The sequence below is a fragment of the Propithecus coquereli genome, unplaced genomic scaffold (genome assembly GCF_000956105.1).
Source record: "Propithecus coquereli isolate 6110/MARCELLA unplaced genomic scaffold, Pcoq_1.0 Scaffold515, whole genome shotgun sequence".
Classification (NCBI taxonomy): Eukaryota; Metazoa; Chordata; class Mammalia; order Primates; family Indriidae; genus Propithecus; species Propithecus coquereli.
In genome coordinates this window covers 333376-351585 of record NW_012151008.1, presented here as the reverse complement: position 1 = coordinate 351585, position 18210 = coordinate 333376, and the positions used below count along the sequence as shown (strand labels likewise).

General features: G+C 44.0%; 3 protein-coding genes across 4 annotated transcripts in view; 1 reads left to right on the top strand and 2 right to left on the bottom strand.

Moving 5' to 3' along the window:
- Nucleotides 1-164: 164 nt before the first annotated feature.
- LOC105820260 (cytochrome c oxidase assembly factor 3 homolog, mitochondrial) lies at nucleotides 165-1244 on the bottom strand. Its single transcript, XM_012656717.1, has 2 exons — nucleotides 1001-1244; nucleotides 165-689 (listed from the first exon to the last, which is right to left on the bottom strand). Exons 1-2 carry the CDS (start codon nucleotides 1215-1217, stop codon nucleotides 583-585), a joined length of 324 nt encoding a protein of 107 aa, XP_012512171.1. The 5' UTR covers nucleotides 1218-1244; the 3' UTR covers nucleotides 165-582.
- An 82-nt stretch (nucleotides 1245-1326) lies between these two features.
- Nucleotides 1327-9492, top strand: CNTD1 (cyclin N-terminal domain containing 1). Its single transcript, XM_012656715.1, has 7 exons — nucleotides 1327-1770; nucleotides 5285-5360; nucleotides 5620-5794; nucleotides 6787-6949; nucleotides 7766-7910; nucleotides 8549-8645; nucleotides 9222-9492. Exons 1-7 carry the CDS (start codon nucleotides 1602-1604, stop codon nucleotides 9390-9392), a joined length of 996 nt encoding a protein of 331 aa, XP_012512169.1. The 5' UTR covers nucleotides 1327-1601; the 3' UTR covers nucleotides 9393-9492.
- A 544-nt stretch (nucleotides 9493-10036) lies between these two features.
- The window catches only part of BECN1 (beclin 1, autophagy related), a 10663-nt gene continuing 2489 nt past the window's right edge, over nucleotides 10037-18210 (bottom strand). The window contains exons 3-12 of one of the 2 annotated variants that reach the window (XM_012656696.1): nucleotides 18082-18149; nucleotides 17006-17064; nucleotides 16254-16344; nucleotides 16011-16147; nucleotides 15679-15873; nucleotides 14568-14714; nucleotides 13119-13268; nucleotides 12558-12618; nucleotides 11575-11717; nucleotides 10037-10832 (exon numbers count right to left, since the gene is read on the bottom strand). In XM_012656696.1, coding sequence (XP_012512150.1) covers nucleotides 10664-10832; nucleotides 11575-11717; nucleotides 12558-12618; nucleotides 13119-13268; nucleotides 14568-14714; nucleotides 15679-15873; nucleotides 16011-16147; nucleotides 16254-16344; nucleotides 17006-17064; nucleotides 18082-18149 — 1220 coding nt within the window. In that variant the 3' untranslated portion in view covers nucleotides 10037-10663. Of the gene's footprint in view, nucleotides 10833-11574; nucleotides 11718-12557; nucleotides 12619-13118; nucleotides 13269-14567; nucleotides 14715-15678; nucleotides 15874-16010; nucleotides 16148-16253; nucleotides 16564-17005; nucleotides 17065-18081; nucleotides 18150-18210 lie in introns of those variants that run through there. The other variant, XM_012656697.1, reaches the window with a different exon arrangement.

Here is an 18210-nt window from a genome sequence, read left to right as displayed (position 1 = left end):
CCCAGTGATCTTTCCCTTAAATCGGGTGGAAAGATCTCATGGAAAAAGTAATTCTAGTTAAACATTTACAGCTCCCTGGGGCAATACCACCACCACAGCTACTGTCTGTGGAGCTTTCCAGTATGAAGTGCCATGCAGTCTCAGCTCCCACACACTGACTTGGCTCCAGGAGAGATGACTCAGTTTATTACTCTCAACTTGACATTATCTTTCCCACTTTAGGCTCCAGCACTGCACAGAGCTGTAACACCTATCCCCATAACAGTTGTGCCCCTGGGAAGTGAAGAGGGTAAACCACAAAGTCAGAAACTTTGGGAAAAACCAAGGTCGTACACCCATCAAACAAGGAAACAAACTACAAGAAGGGCTCGGTCACTGCAGAAAGTGAGTGTGAGGTGGGCAGTGTTCCCTTGACAGTGGCTAAATGCATAAGTCCTTGGCTTCTCTGGCTCAATCATGGTCCAAGGTTAGTGAGAAGGCCAGCGATGCTGTTAGCAGGCTTCAATTTCTATAGGGTCGTGGGGCATCATCCACCATGTGAAGGAGCTCCAGCGGGTTGGAGATGTGCAATGCCCATCCAGATTAGGGTCCTGATGCCCTTGCCAGAGCTCGGGCTCGGGCAGCTTTGGCCTCGTCTTCCAGCTCATCCAGGAAACGCTCCTGGGACACCGAGTAGAAGGTGTAACCATCTGGGGAGGTGGGTTCAGGAAATGGAATATGCACATTCCCTTTTCTTAGACGTGCTCTACCACCCTTGATACCCTCCCATTCTCCCAAATCAACAATCCCGGCCTCCAGCCCACTGCTCTTTCTGAGGCCTGACCCACAACTATTGTTGTTATCAACAAATCATATTAAGAGTATCTTAGAATAACAAGGTAAGGTATTAACCCCATTGTACCCAAACATTAAATGGCTGCCTCAGCCCTCCTAAAGTCTTCTGTTCCCCTTCCCCTACCCCCACATGCGGTCTCCATGAGTCTGGAGCCCGGACGGATACAAATAGCTAAGACCAGGGCCCCGATGCCTAGGCCGGTCACGATGTTCCGGGTTCGCCGCTGTGGCAGCGTCTTCTGCCACTGGGCAAGCTGCACCTGCCGCATGAATTGCAGTTGCGCGGGAGTCAGTTTCTCGCGACTCGGGTCGATGCGCTGAGCGACCGGGGCCTTTCCACTCTTAGCATCATCAACAGGACCACCAGCTCCTGACGCCGCCATGTTGCCGCTCCACCCTTCGCAGTTCTGAGGCGCGGGGCTCCCTGGGAACAGTAGTCCTTGGCTCCTGCGGGGACGCTGGGAGTTGTAGTCCGCGTGCCCATTTCCGGGCAGAGCCGCGACTCTTGGCCAGAGGGGAAGGGCGGGGGAGGCGGGAAGCAGCCGGGCTTTCTGATTGGCTGATGGGTTCGCGGCCGTTGGGGTGTGGAAAAGCGGTGAAGGGCGCGAGGCGGTGGTGGGAATTGGGTTTTCCTCAGACTTGAGGCGAGGACAAGCACATTGGAAGCGGACGAGGAATCCAGGGTGTGGCGGAAGACTGGGGAGAATCTAGGGAGGCCGGTTTATACATTCGGTGAACCGTCCAGGTGTCCCAAGAGGCTGGTAAATATGGACGGACCTGTGAGGCCAAGGTTGGCCTCCCTCAGTGACTTTCAGTTTGGAGTTGTTGCCACAGAGACGATCGAAGACGCTCTGCTTCACTTGGCCCAGCAGAATGAGCAAGCAGTGCAGGAGGCTGCCGGTCGGAGGGGCGGCTTCAGGGAGACCCGGATCGTGGGTGTGGCTGCAGGGCTGGGGAGCTGGGGCTATGGGGGGCTGGGGCATCTGGCTTTGAGGCACCGACCTTGAGATTCAATCTATTTTCTTCATCCAAAGAATTTTTGTTAACACCTACTGTATGCCAGGTGCCAGGGATATCGTGATAAACAACACACACCAGTGCTCTACCCTTGATTTCTTCTACATGTGTAATTATTAGTGACATTGCCTGGGCAGAAGGATGAAATAGAGATATAGTCCTTGCTTTCAAGCCATATGCAATCTTTGAGGGGTATTAGGCCAAATATGCAAATGACTAAGTACAAGTATGGTTAAGTAAGTTGCATAAGCGGGAGATAAAACAAGCTTTTAATAGAGATGGAAAGGAGCGACGGATGATAGGAAGAATGCAGGGAGTGGTCGAGGCATCATGGCGTTTCAGGTAGACCTTGAAGGAAGGATGCCAGTTTGGCTGGTGAGGAGGGATGGCATGAGTAAAGCTATGGAAATGGGTACAGTGCAGTCCACCTTGGCCAGAGCAGGGGAAGAGTGGTTGAAATTAAACCAGAAAGGTAGTTTGGAGACATTCCACGTGGAAGATTGAATGTCAAGGGGAGGAGTTTATACTTGCTTTAGTAGGACAACAAAAAGACATTGAAGGTTTTTAAATAAGGGAGTGCTAAGACTATAACCTCTGCTTTAGTAAACATTATTTTGGCAGTGATACAAAGGAAGGATTCCCCTAGAGAGAGATGGGAGATAGGGAGGCTGGTGGTCTGTGCCAATGGTCTAGGTGATAGGGAAGAGGCAATGACAAGGGAGGATGGCTTAAAAACATTTCAGAGGCAAAATCTGGGGCCTGCTGTGGATGAATTTAAGAAGTGAAGAAGGTAAAGATGACTATGCCAAAGGGTTGAGCCTAAGAGACTAAGAGTATGGTGGTGCCGTTGAAAGAAACACACACATTACAAAATGTGACTTTTGTTTAGGACAGATAATAGCTTTGGTTTTGGATCTACTGAGTTTCATGCTTTCAGAACGTCTAGAGGAAGGGTTATAGCAAGTTGTTTAAAAAGTAGGTCAGAAGAGAGGTCAGAACTAGAGATAAATGTTTGCAAGTTGTCTTCATAATGATATCATTGAAACTGTGGCAGAGAATGAGCTTCTAGAAGGAAAAAAGAGAAGCAGGCCAAGGACAGTTCCCTGGGAAACATTTTGTTTTCAGGGAATTGGAGTAGGAAGAAGAGTTGTGAAGAAAATAAAAGGAGTGGTTGGGGAGATAGGAACAGAACCAAGGGGCTTTTGGAAGCCAAGAGCGTTTTAAGAGGATGATGGTCAGCAGTTTCATGCGCTTCAGGGATATCAACAGGAATGAAGATTGCAAAAAGGCCATGATATTTAACAATTTGGACATATTTGCTAACCTTCAAGATAATCATTTCGGCAAGTTGGTAAAGGTAGAAGCCAAATTGAGAAAATTAGGGAGTGAATGATGAAGTGGAAGGAGCAGGTATGTAAGCCAGGCTTTGAGGAAATTCAACAATGATGGCAAGGAGAGAGATAGAGCCCTAGCTTAAGATGGCAGAATGGGAGAATCTTTTAGTTAATAGTAAATCTGAGTATGTTTGTAAGCGGAGGAAGTGAGGCCAGTAGTGAGGGAAAGGCATAACCCTCATCCTTTCCACCTAATCCAAGCTCAGTTTTCTTGGCAAATTAGAATGGAAAACAGGGCTGGGTGTGGTGGCTTATGCCTGTAATCCCAGCACTTTGGGAGGCCAAAGCGGGAGGATCAATTGAAACAAGGAATTCAAGACCAGCCTGGGCAACACAGGGAGACCTCATCTTTACAAAAAATGTTTTAAAAAAATTAGCCAGTGTGGTGGCCCACACCTGTAGTCCTAGCTACCTGGGACACTGAGGTGGGAGGATCACTTGAGCCCAGGACTTGAAGGTTGCAGTGAGCTATGAAATGCACCACTGCACTCCAGCCTGGTCAATAACACAGTGAGACAGTCTCTTAAAAAGAAAAAAAAGGAAAATAGAAACAAAATAGAAACAAATTCAAACTAAAACCAAACCAAACCAAACCAAACCAACTGCACACACACACAAAGAGCAAAACTAAGACATAAAGCCAAAAGGACTGGGTAATAACATACAATTATGTATTCTAGGGTTCTGTAACGATAAGGTTTTTTGTTTGTTTGTTTGTTTTTTTGAGACAAAGTCTCACTCTGTTGCCCGGGCTAGAGTGCCGTGGCGTCATCCTAGCTCACAGCAACCTCAAACTCCTGGGCTCAAGCGATCCTCCTGCCTCAGCCTCCCGAGTAGCTGGGACTACAGGCATGCGCCACCATACCCAGCTTTTTTCCATATATTTTTAGTTGTCCAATTAATTTCTTTGTATTTTTAGTAGAGACGGGGGTCTCGCTCTTGCTCAGGCTGGTTTCGAACTCCTGAGCTCAAATGATCCGCCCGCCTCGGCCTCCCAGAGAGCTAGGATTACAAGCGTGAGCCACCACGCCCGGCCAACGATAAGGTTTTATACATATATCTACGTGTAATGTGTGTCAAGGAGATCGTTAAACTTTGTTGTGCTAGCTTAACTTTTTATAGTTTTTTCCTAAGAAAGAAAAATTTCTCTGAAGACATATGATAATTTGACTATATGTATAATTCTTTGCTGATCAATGCCAAAAATTCCTGGGTCTGCAGGAGGCTTCTTTGTTGGGAACTGACATTTGCCCTTGTTTCCACCCTCTAATGATATTTCAAGCTAAATAGAATTCTATCTGGGGCTGTTCTTTCAAAGAGAAACAGAGGTGGGTTAAAATCTTGCCAAGGAATCTCACCCTTCCCACCTTCCTAATGATTCCCTCCCCCCAAATTGGGATATGTTCCTTGATTTAGGGGATGTTTCTTCAAAACAAGCCACTCCACAGTAACAAACTTGCTCCCGGGGAGAGGCTCAGCCACCAGATTTACCCAACAAACTGGTGGAGAGACGGTGTCCAGCTGTAAGGTGAATCGTGTTTGTAAAGCAATAGGAGTTCTCCAGAGGGTGGTTACTAAACAAACAATGTCATAAAGAATATTGAAGCTCCAGAAGGGACCTTTCTGTTCCTGCCAACATTCCACTGAAAACAGAAGATAGGGGTTAAGGTTTTTATCCATCCAATAATCTTCCTTGAAGCTGGGGGCTCCCAGCATGGTGTAGAGGCCAACTGGACCAGCTGGTATGTTTGTAACTGGCAAGTCTTTTATCAGCTGAGACCCACATGAAAGCTCAGGGGTTACTGAGGGGGCTTGGTAAGCTCTTGTCTTTGGCACTCAATCAACCTCTTTTTCATGCCTCTGATCTGCCTACTGGCAGCAAAGGAAACCAAGCTCAGCTTTGGTTGTTTCAGTCTCATCTTTCTCACCTCCTGACCCTCCTCCCTGGGCCCCATCATGGCTTTTACACAATGCCAAGAGTTCACAGAGTGGTTTTGGTTGCATCTTGTGAATTAGGCTCTTTTTTCCTGTTTTGGCAGAGTTTGTTTTTCTCCTGTCTGAACAATGGTGTCTGGAGAAATCTGTGAGCTACCTTGCTGTAGAAATCCTAGAAAGGTAAAGCCCTGAGTATAAGGCCTTTGTGAGTGGTGCTTCTCAGAATGGCTAATGTCCCTAAATCTTTAAGAAAAGTACTGCTTAGTTGCCCCTTACCCTGAGGCCTGATTTTACACCCTCTCTCTTTAACTTACAAATGTAAATTTCTTAGCCAGCAATTGATATTCCAGAGGATAAAATGTACGATATTTGAAGCACAAACTCCCTTTAGTTGGTATGAGTGTGGATTGCTTACTCTCTCCTTCCCTTCCTTGTATAGGTTTATGGTTAAACAGGTAGAGAACATCTGCAGGCAAGCCACAGTCCAGTGGAGAGAGAACAAGAAGACAGAGTCTCATAACTGGAGGGCTCTGAAAGAGAAGCTTTTCAACAAGTTTATCCTCCGTCTTGTGTCATGTGTTCAGCTGGCCAGCAAAATTTCCTTCCACTACAAAGTAAGGAACTGAGGTTGCTCACAGGCACCTGAGTGTTAGAAAGAAAGCACCTCATCCAAAGGTAGCTGTGAGAAACCTGCTCTTAGGCTAGGTGATAATACTCATGTGGAAATTCCAGAGTGTAATTATGCTTCCTAAGCATACCTCCTACACACACACACACACACACACACACACACACACACACACAGTCACACAGAGGCAGTTATTAAATAGCCTGAAGTTCTGTTCTGTTCCCAAAGTGTAATTGCTGGACAGAATCCATCATTCATACAGGTCACCTTTCCTCCCCTTGGAATCAAGGACAGTTTACATAAGGTGCCTGAATTGCCAACATACCTATCGGCATTAAAGGCGAACTATTACATTTATACAGGATAAAATGTTTCCACATCACTACCCAATGCCTATACAGTACAATATCATTCATCCAACAAATATTTACTGAGTTTATTCTATGGCCAGATGCTGCACTAGGTGCCATAGCTACAACAGTGAAAATACTGTCTGTGCTCTCAAGGAATGTATTATGTAATGGGAAAAGACACACATTCAAATAGTGTGGAAAAGTGCTCTGATTAGTGTAAATACAGAGGGTTATGAATGTATCTCATCAGCCTTGGAGAGTCAAAGAAGTGTATTTAAAAGAGAAAATGACTTCTTAAAATGGGGGTAAGTGGGAGATGGGTGGATCCTAAGACAAGAGAGAAAAGAGTTAGGGAGAGCAAGGAGAGAGGAGGGGGAGGAAAGGAAGAGAGATCCAGGTACAGAAAACACCGTGTGTGGTGGCTTGGAGAAGGAGAGCATGGTGGGTTTGGGAGCTGCAAGTAATTCTGAATTATAATCAGAGTGTGAGGGGGGAATGACCAAGAGACAAGACTGGAGACAAAGGCATGGGCTGGATGGTGAAGGGCTTTGTGTACTCTGCCAAGATACATGACCCTTGTCCTGACATCCTTCTCTCCCTCTCTGTTTTGTTTTTCTTTGCTCAGATAATCAGCAACATTACAGTCTTGAATTTCCTCCAGGCTCTAGGGTATCTGTACACTAAAGAAGAACTGCTGGAGTCAGAGCTTGATGTTTTGAAGTCCCTGAACTTCCAAATCAATCTGCCCACTCCCCTGGCATATGTGGAGATGCTCCTAGAGGTTTTAGGTACTTTATTAAGTGTGTCAGGGAATGTGGGTTGGAGACTTCCATAGAAGGCAATAAAAAATGTGCAGAGGGCCTTGGGAGTGGTGGGCAGAACCTGCCAGTGAGGAGCAGTAGGAAGCCTGATGGTGTCTCTTGTCTCTGGATGACTGAAAAAGGTGTTCCCTCTGGCACTTCTCAGGGAATGAAGTTCAGAGGTCTTAGCCACTGGTTTCTGTTTGGACTCACTAGGCACTTTTTATGGAGAGGCATAAGATAAGAGAGGAACAAATGTACCCTAATTGTATACATACTATAGATGGAGGTTTCTCTACCCCTCCCTTTGTCCTTTAAAATTGATCTCCAGCTAAAACAGTTTTTTTTTTTTTTTTTTTTTTTGAGACAGTCTCACTGTGTTGCCCGGGCTAGAGTGCCGTGGCATCATCCTAGCTCACAGCAACCTCAAACTCCTGGGCTCAAGCGATCCTCCTGCCTCGGCCTCCCGAGTAGCTGGGACTACAGGCATGCACCACCATGCCCAGCTAATTTTTTTCTATATATTTTTAGTTGTCCAATTAATTTCTTTGTATTTTTAGTAGAGACGGGGTCTTGCTCTTGCTCAGGCTGGTCTCGAACTCCTGAGCTCAAACAATCCGCCCGCCTTGGCCTCCCAGAAAGCTAGGCGTGAGCCACTGCGCCCGGCCTAAACAGATTTCTTATAGTAGAATATAGCAACCAGGAAGCACAACAGCAGCTCCATAGCTTTATGTCACAAGACAGCTGTGGTTATGATCAGATAAGATCCACTAATGCTCCCCACCATGCCCATGCTCCATCTAGGATATAATGGCTGTTTGGTTCCAGTCACACAGCTGCATGCAACCTGCCTGACCCTGCTTGACCTGGTCTATCTTCTGCATGAACCCATATATGACAGTCTGCTGAGGACTTCAGTTGAGAACTCTACACCAAATCAGCTGCAAGGGTAAGGCAACTGCTATGTGGTAGATTCCTTCCAGGGACAGGGAATGGGGAACAAACCACAAGAACTTGGGGAATGGAATTAACCTAGCAAAGTATCCAGTCCACAGATAACCTACACAGTTTACCTAGTTCTAACTTTCAATATATTGCTTGGCTGCAGATGACTGAGCCCAATCAGGAAAATCCTAAAGGCTTTTACTTTTCAATTTAAATTACTTCAATTAATTAACATATTTTCTTTCCTTGTTCTTCTTTTATACCTGCTTATAACTTGAGATTACTGGACTGCTTTTATAGTCACTTAGGAAAAAAAGCCAGTCACAGGGTTACAACTTGGACAAAAGTGTTTGATTACTGTAAAGACAGACTGGTTAAAATCTTCACAGTTACATTTGTTAGGGAGACAGATGGCACAACAAAAGGCCTATAAACCATTCAGACACAAGACTCCTGTTTCAATCTTGGTTGAGTTGGGGCAGGATCGGGGAGTAGGTCAGTCAGCTATTACTTGACCATTTCCTTCCATGTCTAAAAATCCAAGATGATCAAAATAATTCATAGTTGAAGTTCTATGATCCTAGAATTTGGAAGATCAAGTTTCACTGTAGCTCTAAAATTAATATGGTTTTAATCACTCAGGGAAAAGTTCATTTCAGTTAAGGAAGACTTCATGCTGTTGGCAGCAGGAATCATTGCAGCAAGTGCTTTCATCCAAAACCATGAGTGTTGGAGCCAGGTATGCACCACTGAGCAGGACCAGCATGGTCAGAATTCATTTAATAGAAAGCAGCCCCCCATCAGTTAAAGGAAAACGGAAGACAACCTACAGAAGATAAGTGCCAAGACTCAGGATTAGGATGGGTGAGCAGGATTTGGGGGAAAAAACTAGAGGACTGAAATGTTTTCTCCAGTTTTCCTCTTATGAAATTGGAAATGGAGGCCCAAGTTTAGTTTGCTCGTTTCCCTTTATAATTATGATCCGCTATTATGTTAAAGTCCAGTAAGTGTATATCTTCACAAATAAAGAAAAGGTCAAGGCCTAAACATCCCCCTTGTATTTCACAAAACTTATCTCCAGCAGAGGGAAATGTCTAGCAGAAATGTTCCATGCTAACACTATTAGGGCAAAGGTACCCTAATGTAATTTGGACACTGGCAAACACTGGAATCTGGATTTGATCTTCTACGTAAGTTCAGAGACATGAAAAAATTTACATTTGGCTTGAGAGAGTATCACAAGTAATGTGTGTGTTTGTACACTAAAATATGTAGAGATTACTTGGTAATAAGAAATCTGTCTCTGTTTCTGAAGGTCATGGGACATTTGCAGAGCATCACTGGCATTGCCTTGGCGAGCATTGCTGAGTTCTCTTATGCAATCCTGACTCACAGCGTGGGAGCCAACACTCCAAGGCGACAGCAGCCTGTTCCTCCCCACCTGGCAGCCAGACCTCTGAGGGCTGCCGCTTCCTCTAACACATGAGGCAGGCTGAATCCGCCAAATATAAACAGCCTTCCGTCCCTGCACTCATGCCTCCCTCTGTTTACTTTCATACTCAGGGTACAAAAGTTCCAAGTCTCTTAAAATGTATTTTATATCCCAATTCCATGCTTATTTTTCTGCATCAGAGAAAGCGTTGAGGTGGACAAGCATGTCCTTTTGTCTTATCAGACTGAAAATGTCAAAGAGCTGAGAGGAGACAGATTAGTGAAGTTGGTTCACTTTTGTTTAACAAGATAATTTATGGCTTTTCTTTAACTTAACTTTATTAAGAGGAAACATCAGACACGGAGATTAGTATGAATCAGGGGCTAGAAAACAGAGGCTATCTGGGTGACCTTGACTGAACATCAAGGAGGTAGCCCTTATTTTCCCCTTTTTTCACCCCCAACCCTGCCCATATTTCCCCATAAAGTTAGTTTAACATTTCTGTTCTGTTATTGAGATTTACACAAATAGGGCTTCCTCAACAGCTATTTTACTAGTGTCTCTTTTTAAAATTAAAACTAACTCATCTCTAAACATTTTTCAACAGAATTTCCACATACCTGCACTTGAACTCAATTCTCCCAGAATACAAAGTACTCTATTTTAGTTAAAGAAAAACCCAACAGTGTACCTCTGGGCAGTTATCACACTGTAGCAAATCTTTTATTACAAATAATTAAATCTCTCCATAATGTCTCAAATAACATCAAACACCATTTCAAATCTCTAACACAGAGCAGAGTAGGCATCCAGTACTAGAACCAAGTGAGGAGAAGTGTTAAATTTCAAGCTTCTGATCACATCACATGGTGACCAGGCAAAGCTTAGATGTCATTTTCCCACGTTATCGAACTGTACGTCTCAAACATATCATCGTCTCAGTGGAGACAAAAGTTTTTATTTCATATTGTAAGTGCAGGAAGTTGAGAGAGATAAAATCCAGTGAAAACACATTGATCTCAATTCAACTCAGTTTTAAAAAAAAAAGCAAACTTAAATTAGTTGTTTTCAGGGGAGAAAGGGAAAGGAAGACAAGGAGTTAAGAGTCAAAACTATGACAAGGGCTGGCAGCTATACATGGCATGTTGTAGCTCTGGAAACTGTCATATGATATTTTAAAATAAAGTGGCTTTTGTGTATTTTTTCTTTTTGGTATTGTAAACATGTGCTGTTTAATATTACCCAAATTTAATTTAAAACATTTTTGCAAACAAAACAAACTTTAAAGCCTTTAAGGCAAACATCCCCCTAAGGAAAAAAGAAAGTCATTTGTTATAAAATTGTGAGGATACCCAAGCAAGACCCCACTTAAGATTCGTCAACATGAACTTGAGAGCTTTTGTCCACTGTTCCTCAGAGTTAAACTGGGTTTTGATAGAATAGGAGCCGCCGCTGCCTCCTGTGTCTTCAATTTTGCCTTTCTCCACATCCATCCTGCAGATGGACACAGCAGAACTCATTAGTAACAGATCCGAGTTAAGTCAGTTCAGGCAAATGGGCAGGGACTTGATCATGGGACCATTCACGTCATTTTATCTATTAAAGAACACTTGGTGAGGAACGGTAGTGTATTTTGGATTTGCATGAAAGCCAAAAATCAAGGAGACTGTCACAAGAGCCTCACTGTCATTGTCAGAGTACAGGGACAGGACACACACCCAAATAGAAGAGAGAAGCCCTGCAGCAGGGAGTGAGTGAGGGTTACAGTACTCCTCACTGTTTTCCTAGGCATCCGTGAACTCATTGGGGGAGAAGGGAGGCAGAAGAAAAGAAATGCTTTGTTTTGGGGTGATAGAAGCAGCCTTACTCTAGGTAAGAACTTAGGTTTCCATCCATCACTGGGCTCCTACAAAATTTGACCAGAAGAAGCATTCCTGTATATTTCCAAGGGCTTCAGGGAAAAACCTTTCTGAAATTGGAGAGCAGGCTTGAGCTCTGTGCCAAGAAAATCCCCAAAACCATCTAAGGCAACATTCTTTTACTCCAGGGACTAGTGGTCACATTCTGTCCTGCTTGTAGTGTTGGATCAGTTTTTGCCCATCAGTGACCTACGATTCTGCACCAGTTTTTGCTTTCCCACCATTTATACTATGTTTTGCCTCCATTCTTACTGTCACTTCAATTCTGTCCAGTTTGGTCCTACTATAGATTCACTCAGTTTTGGGGGGATACTGACCTGTAAGGAAGACAAAAACGTGTCTCGCCTTTCTCAACCTCTTCTTTGAACTGCTGCACACAGTCCAGGAAAGCCACCATTGCATGGTCAAACTTGTTGTCCCAGAAAAACCGCAATCCACCAGAACAGTATAACGGCAGCTCCTGCCCAAGAAGAGAGAACTGGCTACCGGTGTGACACCAAGACAGGCCACCAGAGACTGTTTCCAAACCTATTTATCTGTAAGTCACGTTCTGTTTCCCACTGGAAACATGTATTGTGGCTGGACTCTACCTTCCACCACCTTGAACAATACAATAATCTTGGGCAAATAACAATGCGCATAGAACCATTTCACTATCCATGGAATGTCCTACAGGTTGAGCATCCCTAATCTGAAAATCTGAAATCCAAAATGCTCCAAAACCTGAAACTTTTTGAGCACCAACATGACACCACAAATGGAAAATTCCACACCTGACACCTCTGCTTTCTGATGGCTCAAGGTACACAAACTTTGTTTCATGTACAAAATTATTTAAAATAATGTATTAAGTTTCTGTTAGCCTATGTGTATAAGGTATATATGAAATATACATGAATTTCATGTTTAGACTTGGGTCCCATCCTTAAGATATCTCATTATATGCAAATATTCCAAAATCTGAAAAAATCCCAAATCTGAAATACTTTGGGTCCCAACATTTGGGATAAAGGATATTCAACCTGTAACATCTATATCACAGCGATTCTTTCTCTATCCTAGTGCACACATCCTCCTCTGACCTGTAAAAACCCTTCTCAACAGACTGTAAAAACCTAATTTTTCTCTATAAGCTCCAAAGAACTAAACCTGAACTAGACAAAATACTGAACACAACATTGGCTCTTTATGAGATAGTCTAAGAAAGAAAGTGAATAATGCCAGTATCAAAGCAAACCATCCATTTTGTTAGAAGGTCTAAGGATTCTGTATTCCAGTGAAAAGGAGCTTCCCAGAGTACCTTAGATTTGTCTGTCAGAGACTCCAGGTATGAATGGTTTCCGTAAGGAACAAGTCGATACCTAGAATGGAGATGCAGACAGAAATGGATACAGGACTCCTTCTAAAGTGATCACTGGGAAGTTACAACAGAATGATTTTCACTCTTCATCCTACCCAAGGACCTTTACTATTCTCAGCCCTCTCTCCCACCTCCTCATGGGATCCATGTTTAAAAGATTTTGTCTACTGAACAAACTACATTTATCATATAATTTTCTGGGGCCTTTCATGGACAAATGTTATATTTTGGTTTAGATTTAAGAAACAAAAACTGAAAATATCCTGAGAAACATTGAAGTTCTGGAGATTGTAGGCTGGGGACTGCTGTGGTCATGCAGCTCAGTGACTGCTCAATCAGTGTAATGAGGGGAAAACCAGAAGCAGACAGGGTCTCTACCCACAGAAAACTCCCAGGCTGTTGGCAGCAAGGGCTCCTGACATGGTGGAGAGCAGTACCAGGTTGGAGATACAGATTATATCAAAGACACACCACACCTCAAGAAAGGGCTACGTTTCCTACCTCTGAAATTTCAGACCCATCTTATTGGCCAGGGCATGGAGCAGCAACACGGTCTGGCCCCAAGCAGCATTAATCTCATTCCATTCCACAGGAACACTGGGCAGGCGACCCAGTCTGAAGTTATTGATGGTGCCAAATTGTCCACTGTGCCTACAGAGGAAGGCAGAAGGGCAGGGAAAATACAGGGATTACTTAAAACTTTTGAGAATTCCTGCTCTCACCCAAAACCAAGCACGAACTCTCTCATCTTTAGATTCATATATCCAAGCTCTCCTTGGCACTTTAAATACATGGCCAAAGCTTGAGTCATCATCTTTCCCCCTGCTGCTCAGATGCCAAAGCAGAAACCCGGATGTTATCCTTGAATGATCTCTCTCAGGCCCTCCCCACAAAACTACCTCTGCTGAGAGAAACTCTGCTGATTCTATCTCCTACATCTCTTAAATCTGTCCACTTCCCTCCAAATTCAACGCTACTACTCTTTTCCTCTTTAGATTCATACTGACCAGTCTCCTTACCAACATCACTACCCCCTTCCCCCAAGTCCTTTCCCACATTGCGGGTGAATGAAATAAAATGCAGATGAAGTGATATTTTATGTCACTTGCCTGCCTAAAATATTCAATGGTTCCTACTGCCTTTTGGGTCAAGTTCAAACTCCTTAATGAGGCCTATAATATCCTTTAGGAACTGGTAACTCTCCAGTTTCATATCCAGTCACTTTCCCCTTTGTGCTCAAGCTTCAGTCACAATAAGCTCCTTTCAGTTCTCTGAATTCGCCACTCTCTCTTTCCTCTGTTTCTTTGCACATGATGTTCTCTTTGCCAGGAACAACCCTCTCCCTTCACCCTCCTCCCCAGACTTCTACTTTATCTCTCAGCTTAAACATCAACGCCCTCTGAGGGAAGCTTTCCACATGGCCTCACAATTGGATAAAGTACCCTTCTATGTCCTCATAAACCCTGGGTTTATCATTATCACATTGCATTACAATTGCTTATTATTTATCCAGCTCTTCCACCAGATCATAAGCAAGTAGAAGGAAGACTGCATACTGTATTGCTTGCCGTCATCCTCCTAGCACTTAACATAGTGCCTGTCATGTAGTAGATGCTCAATGGTTATTAAATAGATAAAACACCAAATAAATTAATGTATGAATGACCCTGGGGGTAAGAAATCAGCACCAGGCAGCTAACTAGGTTTTCATGTGGCTGGAGGGCTCAAATCTTTTCCTTTCCTTGGAAGGGTGGATGTCACCAAACTCTAGAATTCCAATACCCTGATTGTGCCTATCCTATCACAAGAAATGAAAGAAACCTAGCTGGGTGAAGATAACACACAGTCCCTCTTTTGTGGGAGTTGGGCACCCTGGCTTAGTGGTCAACAGCTAAGGGCCAGCTATGTGTGGTGCTCTCCAGATGCTCCTCACCCTCCAGCTCTCATTACCAGATGTGGAAGGTCGCATTAAAGACGTTGGTTTTCTTTAGCTTGTCCAGCTGCATCTGGGCATAACGCATCTGGTTTTCTACACTCTTCAGCTCATCATCCAGCTCCAGCTGTTGTCGTTTGAATTCACTGTATTCCCTCTGGTACCTGTGAGCAGCCAAGGGGGTCACTGAAGGCTGTGAGTTTGATGGCTAAGTTTCCCTGTCCCCATGCCTCTGAACGATTTACTCTAGTGAGTATGGTTACATCTACCTACAGCATTTTTTATATTTGGCATAGATCCCACTCAAAGGAACATACATGCCCTAGTTGTTTTGCCTGGGAGGGACAGAAATGTCTCAAATTCCAGCTGCCCATATGGGAAAAGGTGGAGGAAAAAAGAATTCTCCCAAACCAAGCCAAAAAACCTCTTGTTCTTTCCGATCTTTTTCAGAAGTGAGACGAATGGGTTAAGAATGTCTTCTTCCATGAAATGGCCACATTTGGCCTTCTATAGCTTCACTTCTATAAATTTACTGTCCTTGAAATAGTTAATATATAACGTTTCCAGTGAAACTTCTTATACTACTCTGAAAAATTTGATGTTCTCTGTCCTTCACTTTCCCAACTTTAGTTAGAGTGGATACTGTTTCTCTTCCACTAGACATCAGGTTCTCTCAGGTCAAGGACAACTATGAAATTTTTGAGCTGGGAGGAAAGAAATGTAGGCTAATATGCTCATCTTTCCAGATGAGGACAGCTGGAAAGTAGCTGACTTATCAAAATGAGCCCATTCCCTACAGGACAGAGCTAAGACTAGAGCCCTGGTTTCTACATTCTATTTAACGAACACCCTTTTATCATTTAATCATGCTGACTCTTTCACTTCCATAATACTCTTAAAAAAAAAAAAAAAGAAAGAAAACAATCATGCTGACTCTTCATACACAACCCTCCTAACAAACTTCTAGAAACTTCTAGGGCCTGGAAAACAACATGTGGGATGTGGAGCAAACATGCTGCTGACTGACAGCTAACTACAGTTTACAAACTAATCAGATACATTCAGCTGGAAGCCATTTCTTCTCCTGGAGACTTGAGGGCAGGAAGATAGAACGGGCTGAGTACTCACTGAGCTTCCTCCTGATCCAGTCTCTCGGCCTCAGCCTGGACCTTCTCAAGATTTTCCGCCACTATCTTACGGTTCTTTTCCACATCTTCCAGCTCCTGGATCAGCCTCTCCTCCTCTAATGCCAGCTCCTTTAGCTCCATCTGTAGCTGCTCACTGTCATCCTCATTCATTTGCTCTAAGATCTCCAAACAGCGTCTGCCAAAGACACAGGCAGAGTATACTTACCAGAGAGAACCTGCTGTTCCATCTGCCTGAGTGGAGCAGAGCTCTTAGGGTAAGGACCAAGCAGCTTCACAGTATCTCCTCAGGGCCTTGGCTCTAGAGGCACTCACTTGTAGTTCTGACACTCATTTTCAGTGACGTTGAGCTGAGTGTCCAGCTGGTCTAAAAGAGTATCTGTGCATTCCTCACACAGTGGGTGATCCACATCTGTCTGGCCGGACATGATGTCAAAAAGGTCCCCAGTAACCTGGAAGTGTGGGAGAGTTAGGGTAGGGCCTCCCCCATACCATCTCCCCAACCACCTCCGCTATCAGCCAGGCCTACTGCTTGACAATGGAATGGGGCCAACTTGCCTTCAGTCTTCGGCTGAGGTTCTCCATGGTGCCACCATCAGATGCCTCCCCGATCAAAGTGAAGCTGTTGGCACTTTCTGTAGACATCATCCTGCAGACAGCCCCCCGCCCATGGGCCACATGAGGGAGCAGAGAGGCTTCCTCCACCTACTGCAGTGACAGTGGCAGAGACTCTCAAGCACCAGCTGAGGGGCCTCAAGGCACATACCCACTCCTAGCCCGACTGACCTCCCACGGGTACCTCTCTCCCAAGGGAAGGCCATGCTAGTCTTCCACAGGGGCACTCAGCACGAAGGTTGGCCTGGATGGACTAAGGAGGGAGAGGGGCATCAAAAATTGATATGTGTGTGTGTCTATGGTAGAAAAGGAGGGAGAATCAGGAAAGACCATTTTTTATTACACCCCTTGCCAGCAACCTTCACCTGCATCAATGAGAACTAAGGACCTGAACATCTAACGACATCTGCTATTTTAAAACTTCTCAAGAGCTCATCTTTTTTATTAGTCAATCACTCCCTCAATTTTTCTCAATTCTTCATCATTAGAGTTATTGTCCCTTCCCACTGTGTAAATGGCTACAAGAAAAAATCAATTCTGGAAGACAAAGGGCCAGGTATAAGGGAATACATCTTTTCTGAAAAGGCTAGGTGATGACTCATCTCCATCACCTGGCTCCAGGTCTTGGTTCCTGGGTTCAACTAAAATTCTACTGGCCTTTGGTAAGGAACAGGGGGCTGAGAAGTAGTAGGCACCTGGCTGGAGGGATGAATCTTCGAGAGACACCATCCTGGCGAGTTTCAATAAATGGCTCCTGGGAAAGAAATAAGAAGGCATTAAAGTTTTGTCAGCGTAAAGGTGGAGTCTATACTGACGAAGGAAAAAAAAATGGTAAAAAAAAAAAATAATAATAATAAAAAATAAAAAATAAGGTGGAATCTATCTCCCAAACAGTCTCAGAACTATATGGTTTTATTTTTGACGGATAAACACAAGACTTGACAAACCCCAGAGACTTAAGAAAATGGATATTATCTACCTAATCCTTATATATGTAGACTTAGAAAGGACCTATGGTAAAAACTTCAACTCCCATTTGATTCTTTTTTGTGGAGAACAGCATTCTTTTAACTGTTATACTTTATTTATAGTTAAATTTGGTGAAATCTTTCTCTGGCCCCTGGCTCCTACAATGCCTGCAGGGAGCACTGGCCAGAATTAATGGTCCCCACTCCACCTGGGGTCAGCAGTGGGTGAGTAAATACCCCGGGTTCCTTGCTACTTGGGCAGGATAAATCTGAGGTGTGTGTTCAATACTATCCCATAGGATGTTGTTCCATAAGATCACTGACATTATTACACTTTAAAAATGAGACTGACAATCCTTTCTGCTCAGGTTAATCATACAATTCACTGTCCAAACCAAGGTACTTTTGAGAATGGAGAGAAGTGGATATTAATAACTTGCTAGATCAACGGATGCAAACCAATGCCTTGGAACAACCTGGACACACAGGTCAGCCCATCCCTGACTGATGATGACTTATAATTCTGCTTCAAATAAAGAGCCTCTCCCAACATTTTCGAATGGATGCCTCATTCAGTAACTTTGTGACCTCAGGTGCACTTCTATTTATGTATCTCCAATGATGCATAGTGGCCTGATGATGCAGAATGTCTCTTGTTAACCACAGATCCACAAAATCTGGGGGCTCTAAAAGCACCAAGTACCCTGCAGACACCAAGCCTGCATTCCTGTGTTTTCATACCAGATCTCCCACTTAGAATGTTTATTGTATGAGGAGGATAGGGGAGAGGACACTTCTATTACCTCTCCTGAGTTAGTCTCTTCCTCCTGGGTCTCTCCTGGTTTCGCCTGGGCTGTGGTAAGTAAAGGAGCTAAGGGCAAGGAAAATATTGGGTCAGAAAGTCTTATTAAAGCAGTAGGGCATATGAAAGT

Bases quoted from the DNA above. Each gene is read 5' to 3' on its own strand.
- LOC105820260 (XM_012656717.1), bottom strand. From the start codon at position 1,217: ATGGCGGCGTCAGGAGCTGGTGGTCCTGTTGATGATGCTAAGAGTGGA. The intron at 690-1,000 runs GTATCCGTCCGG...CCACCTCCCCAG, and splicing joins GGCCCTGGTCTTAGCTATTT to ATGGTTACACCTTCTACTCG.
- CNTD1 (XM_012656715.1), top strand. From the start codon at position 1,602: ATGGACGGACCTGTGAGGCCAAGGTTGGCCTCCCTCAGTGACTTTCAG. The intron at 6,950-7,765 runs GTACTTTATTAA...TGCTCCATCTAG, and splicing joins GATGCTCCTAGAGGTTTTAG to GATATAATGGCTGTTTGGTT. The intron at 7,911-8,548 runs GTAAGGCAACTG...TTAATCACTCAG, and splicing joins ACACCAAATCAGCTGCAAGG to GGAAAAGTTCATTTCAGTTA.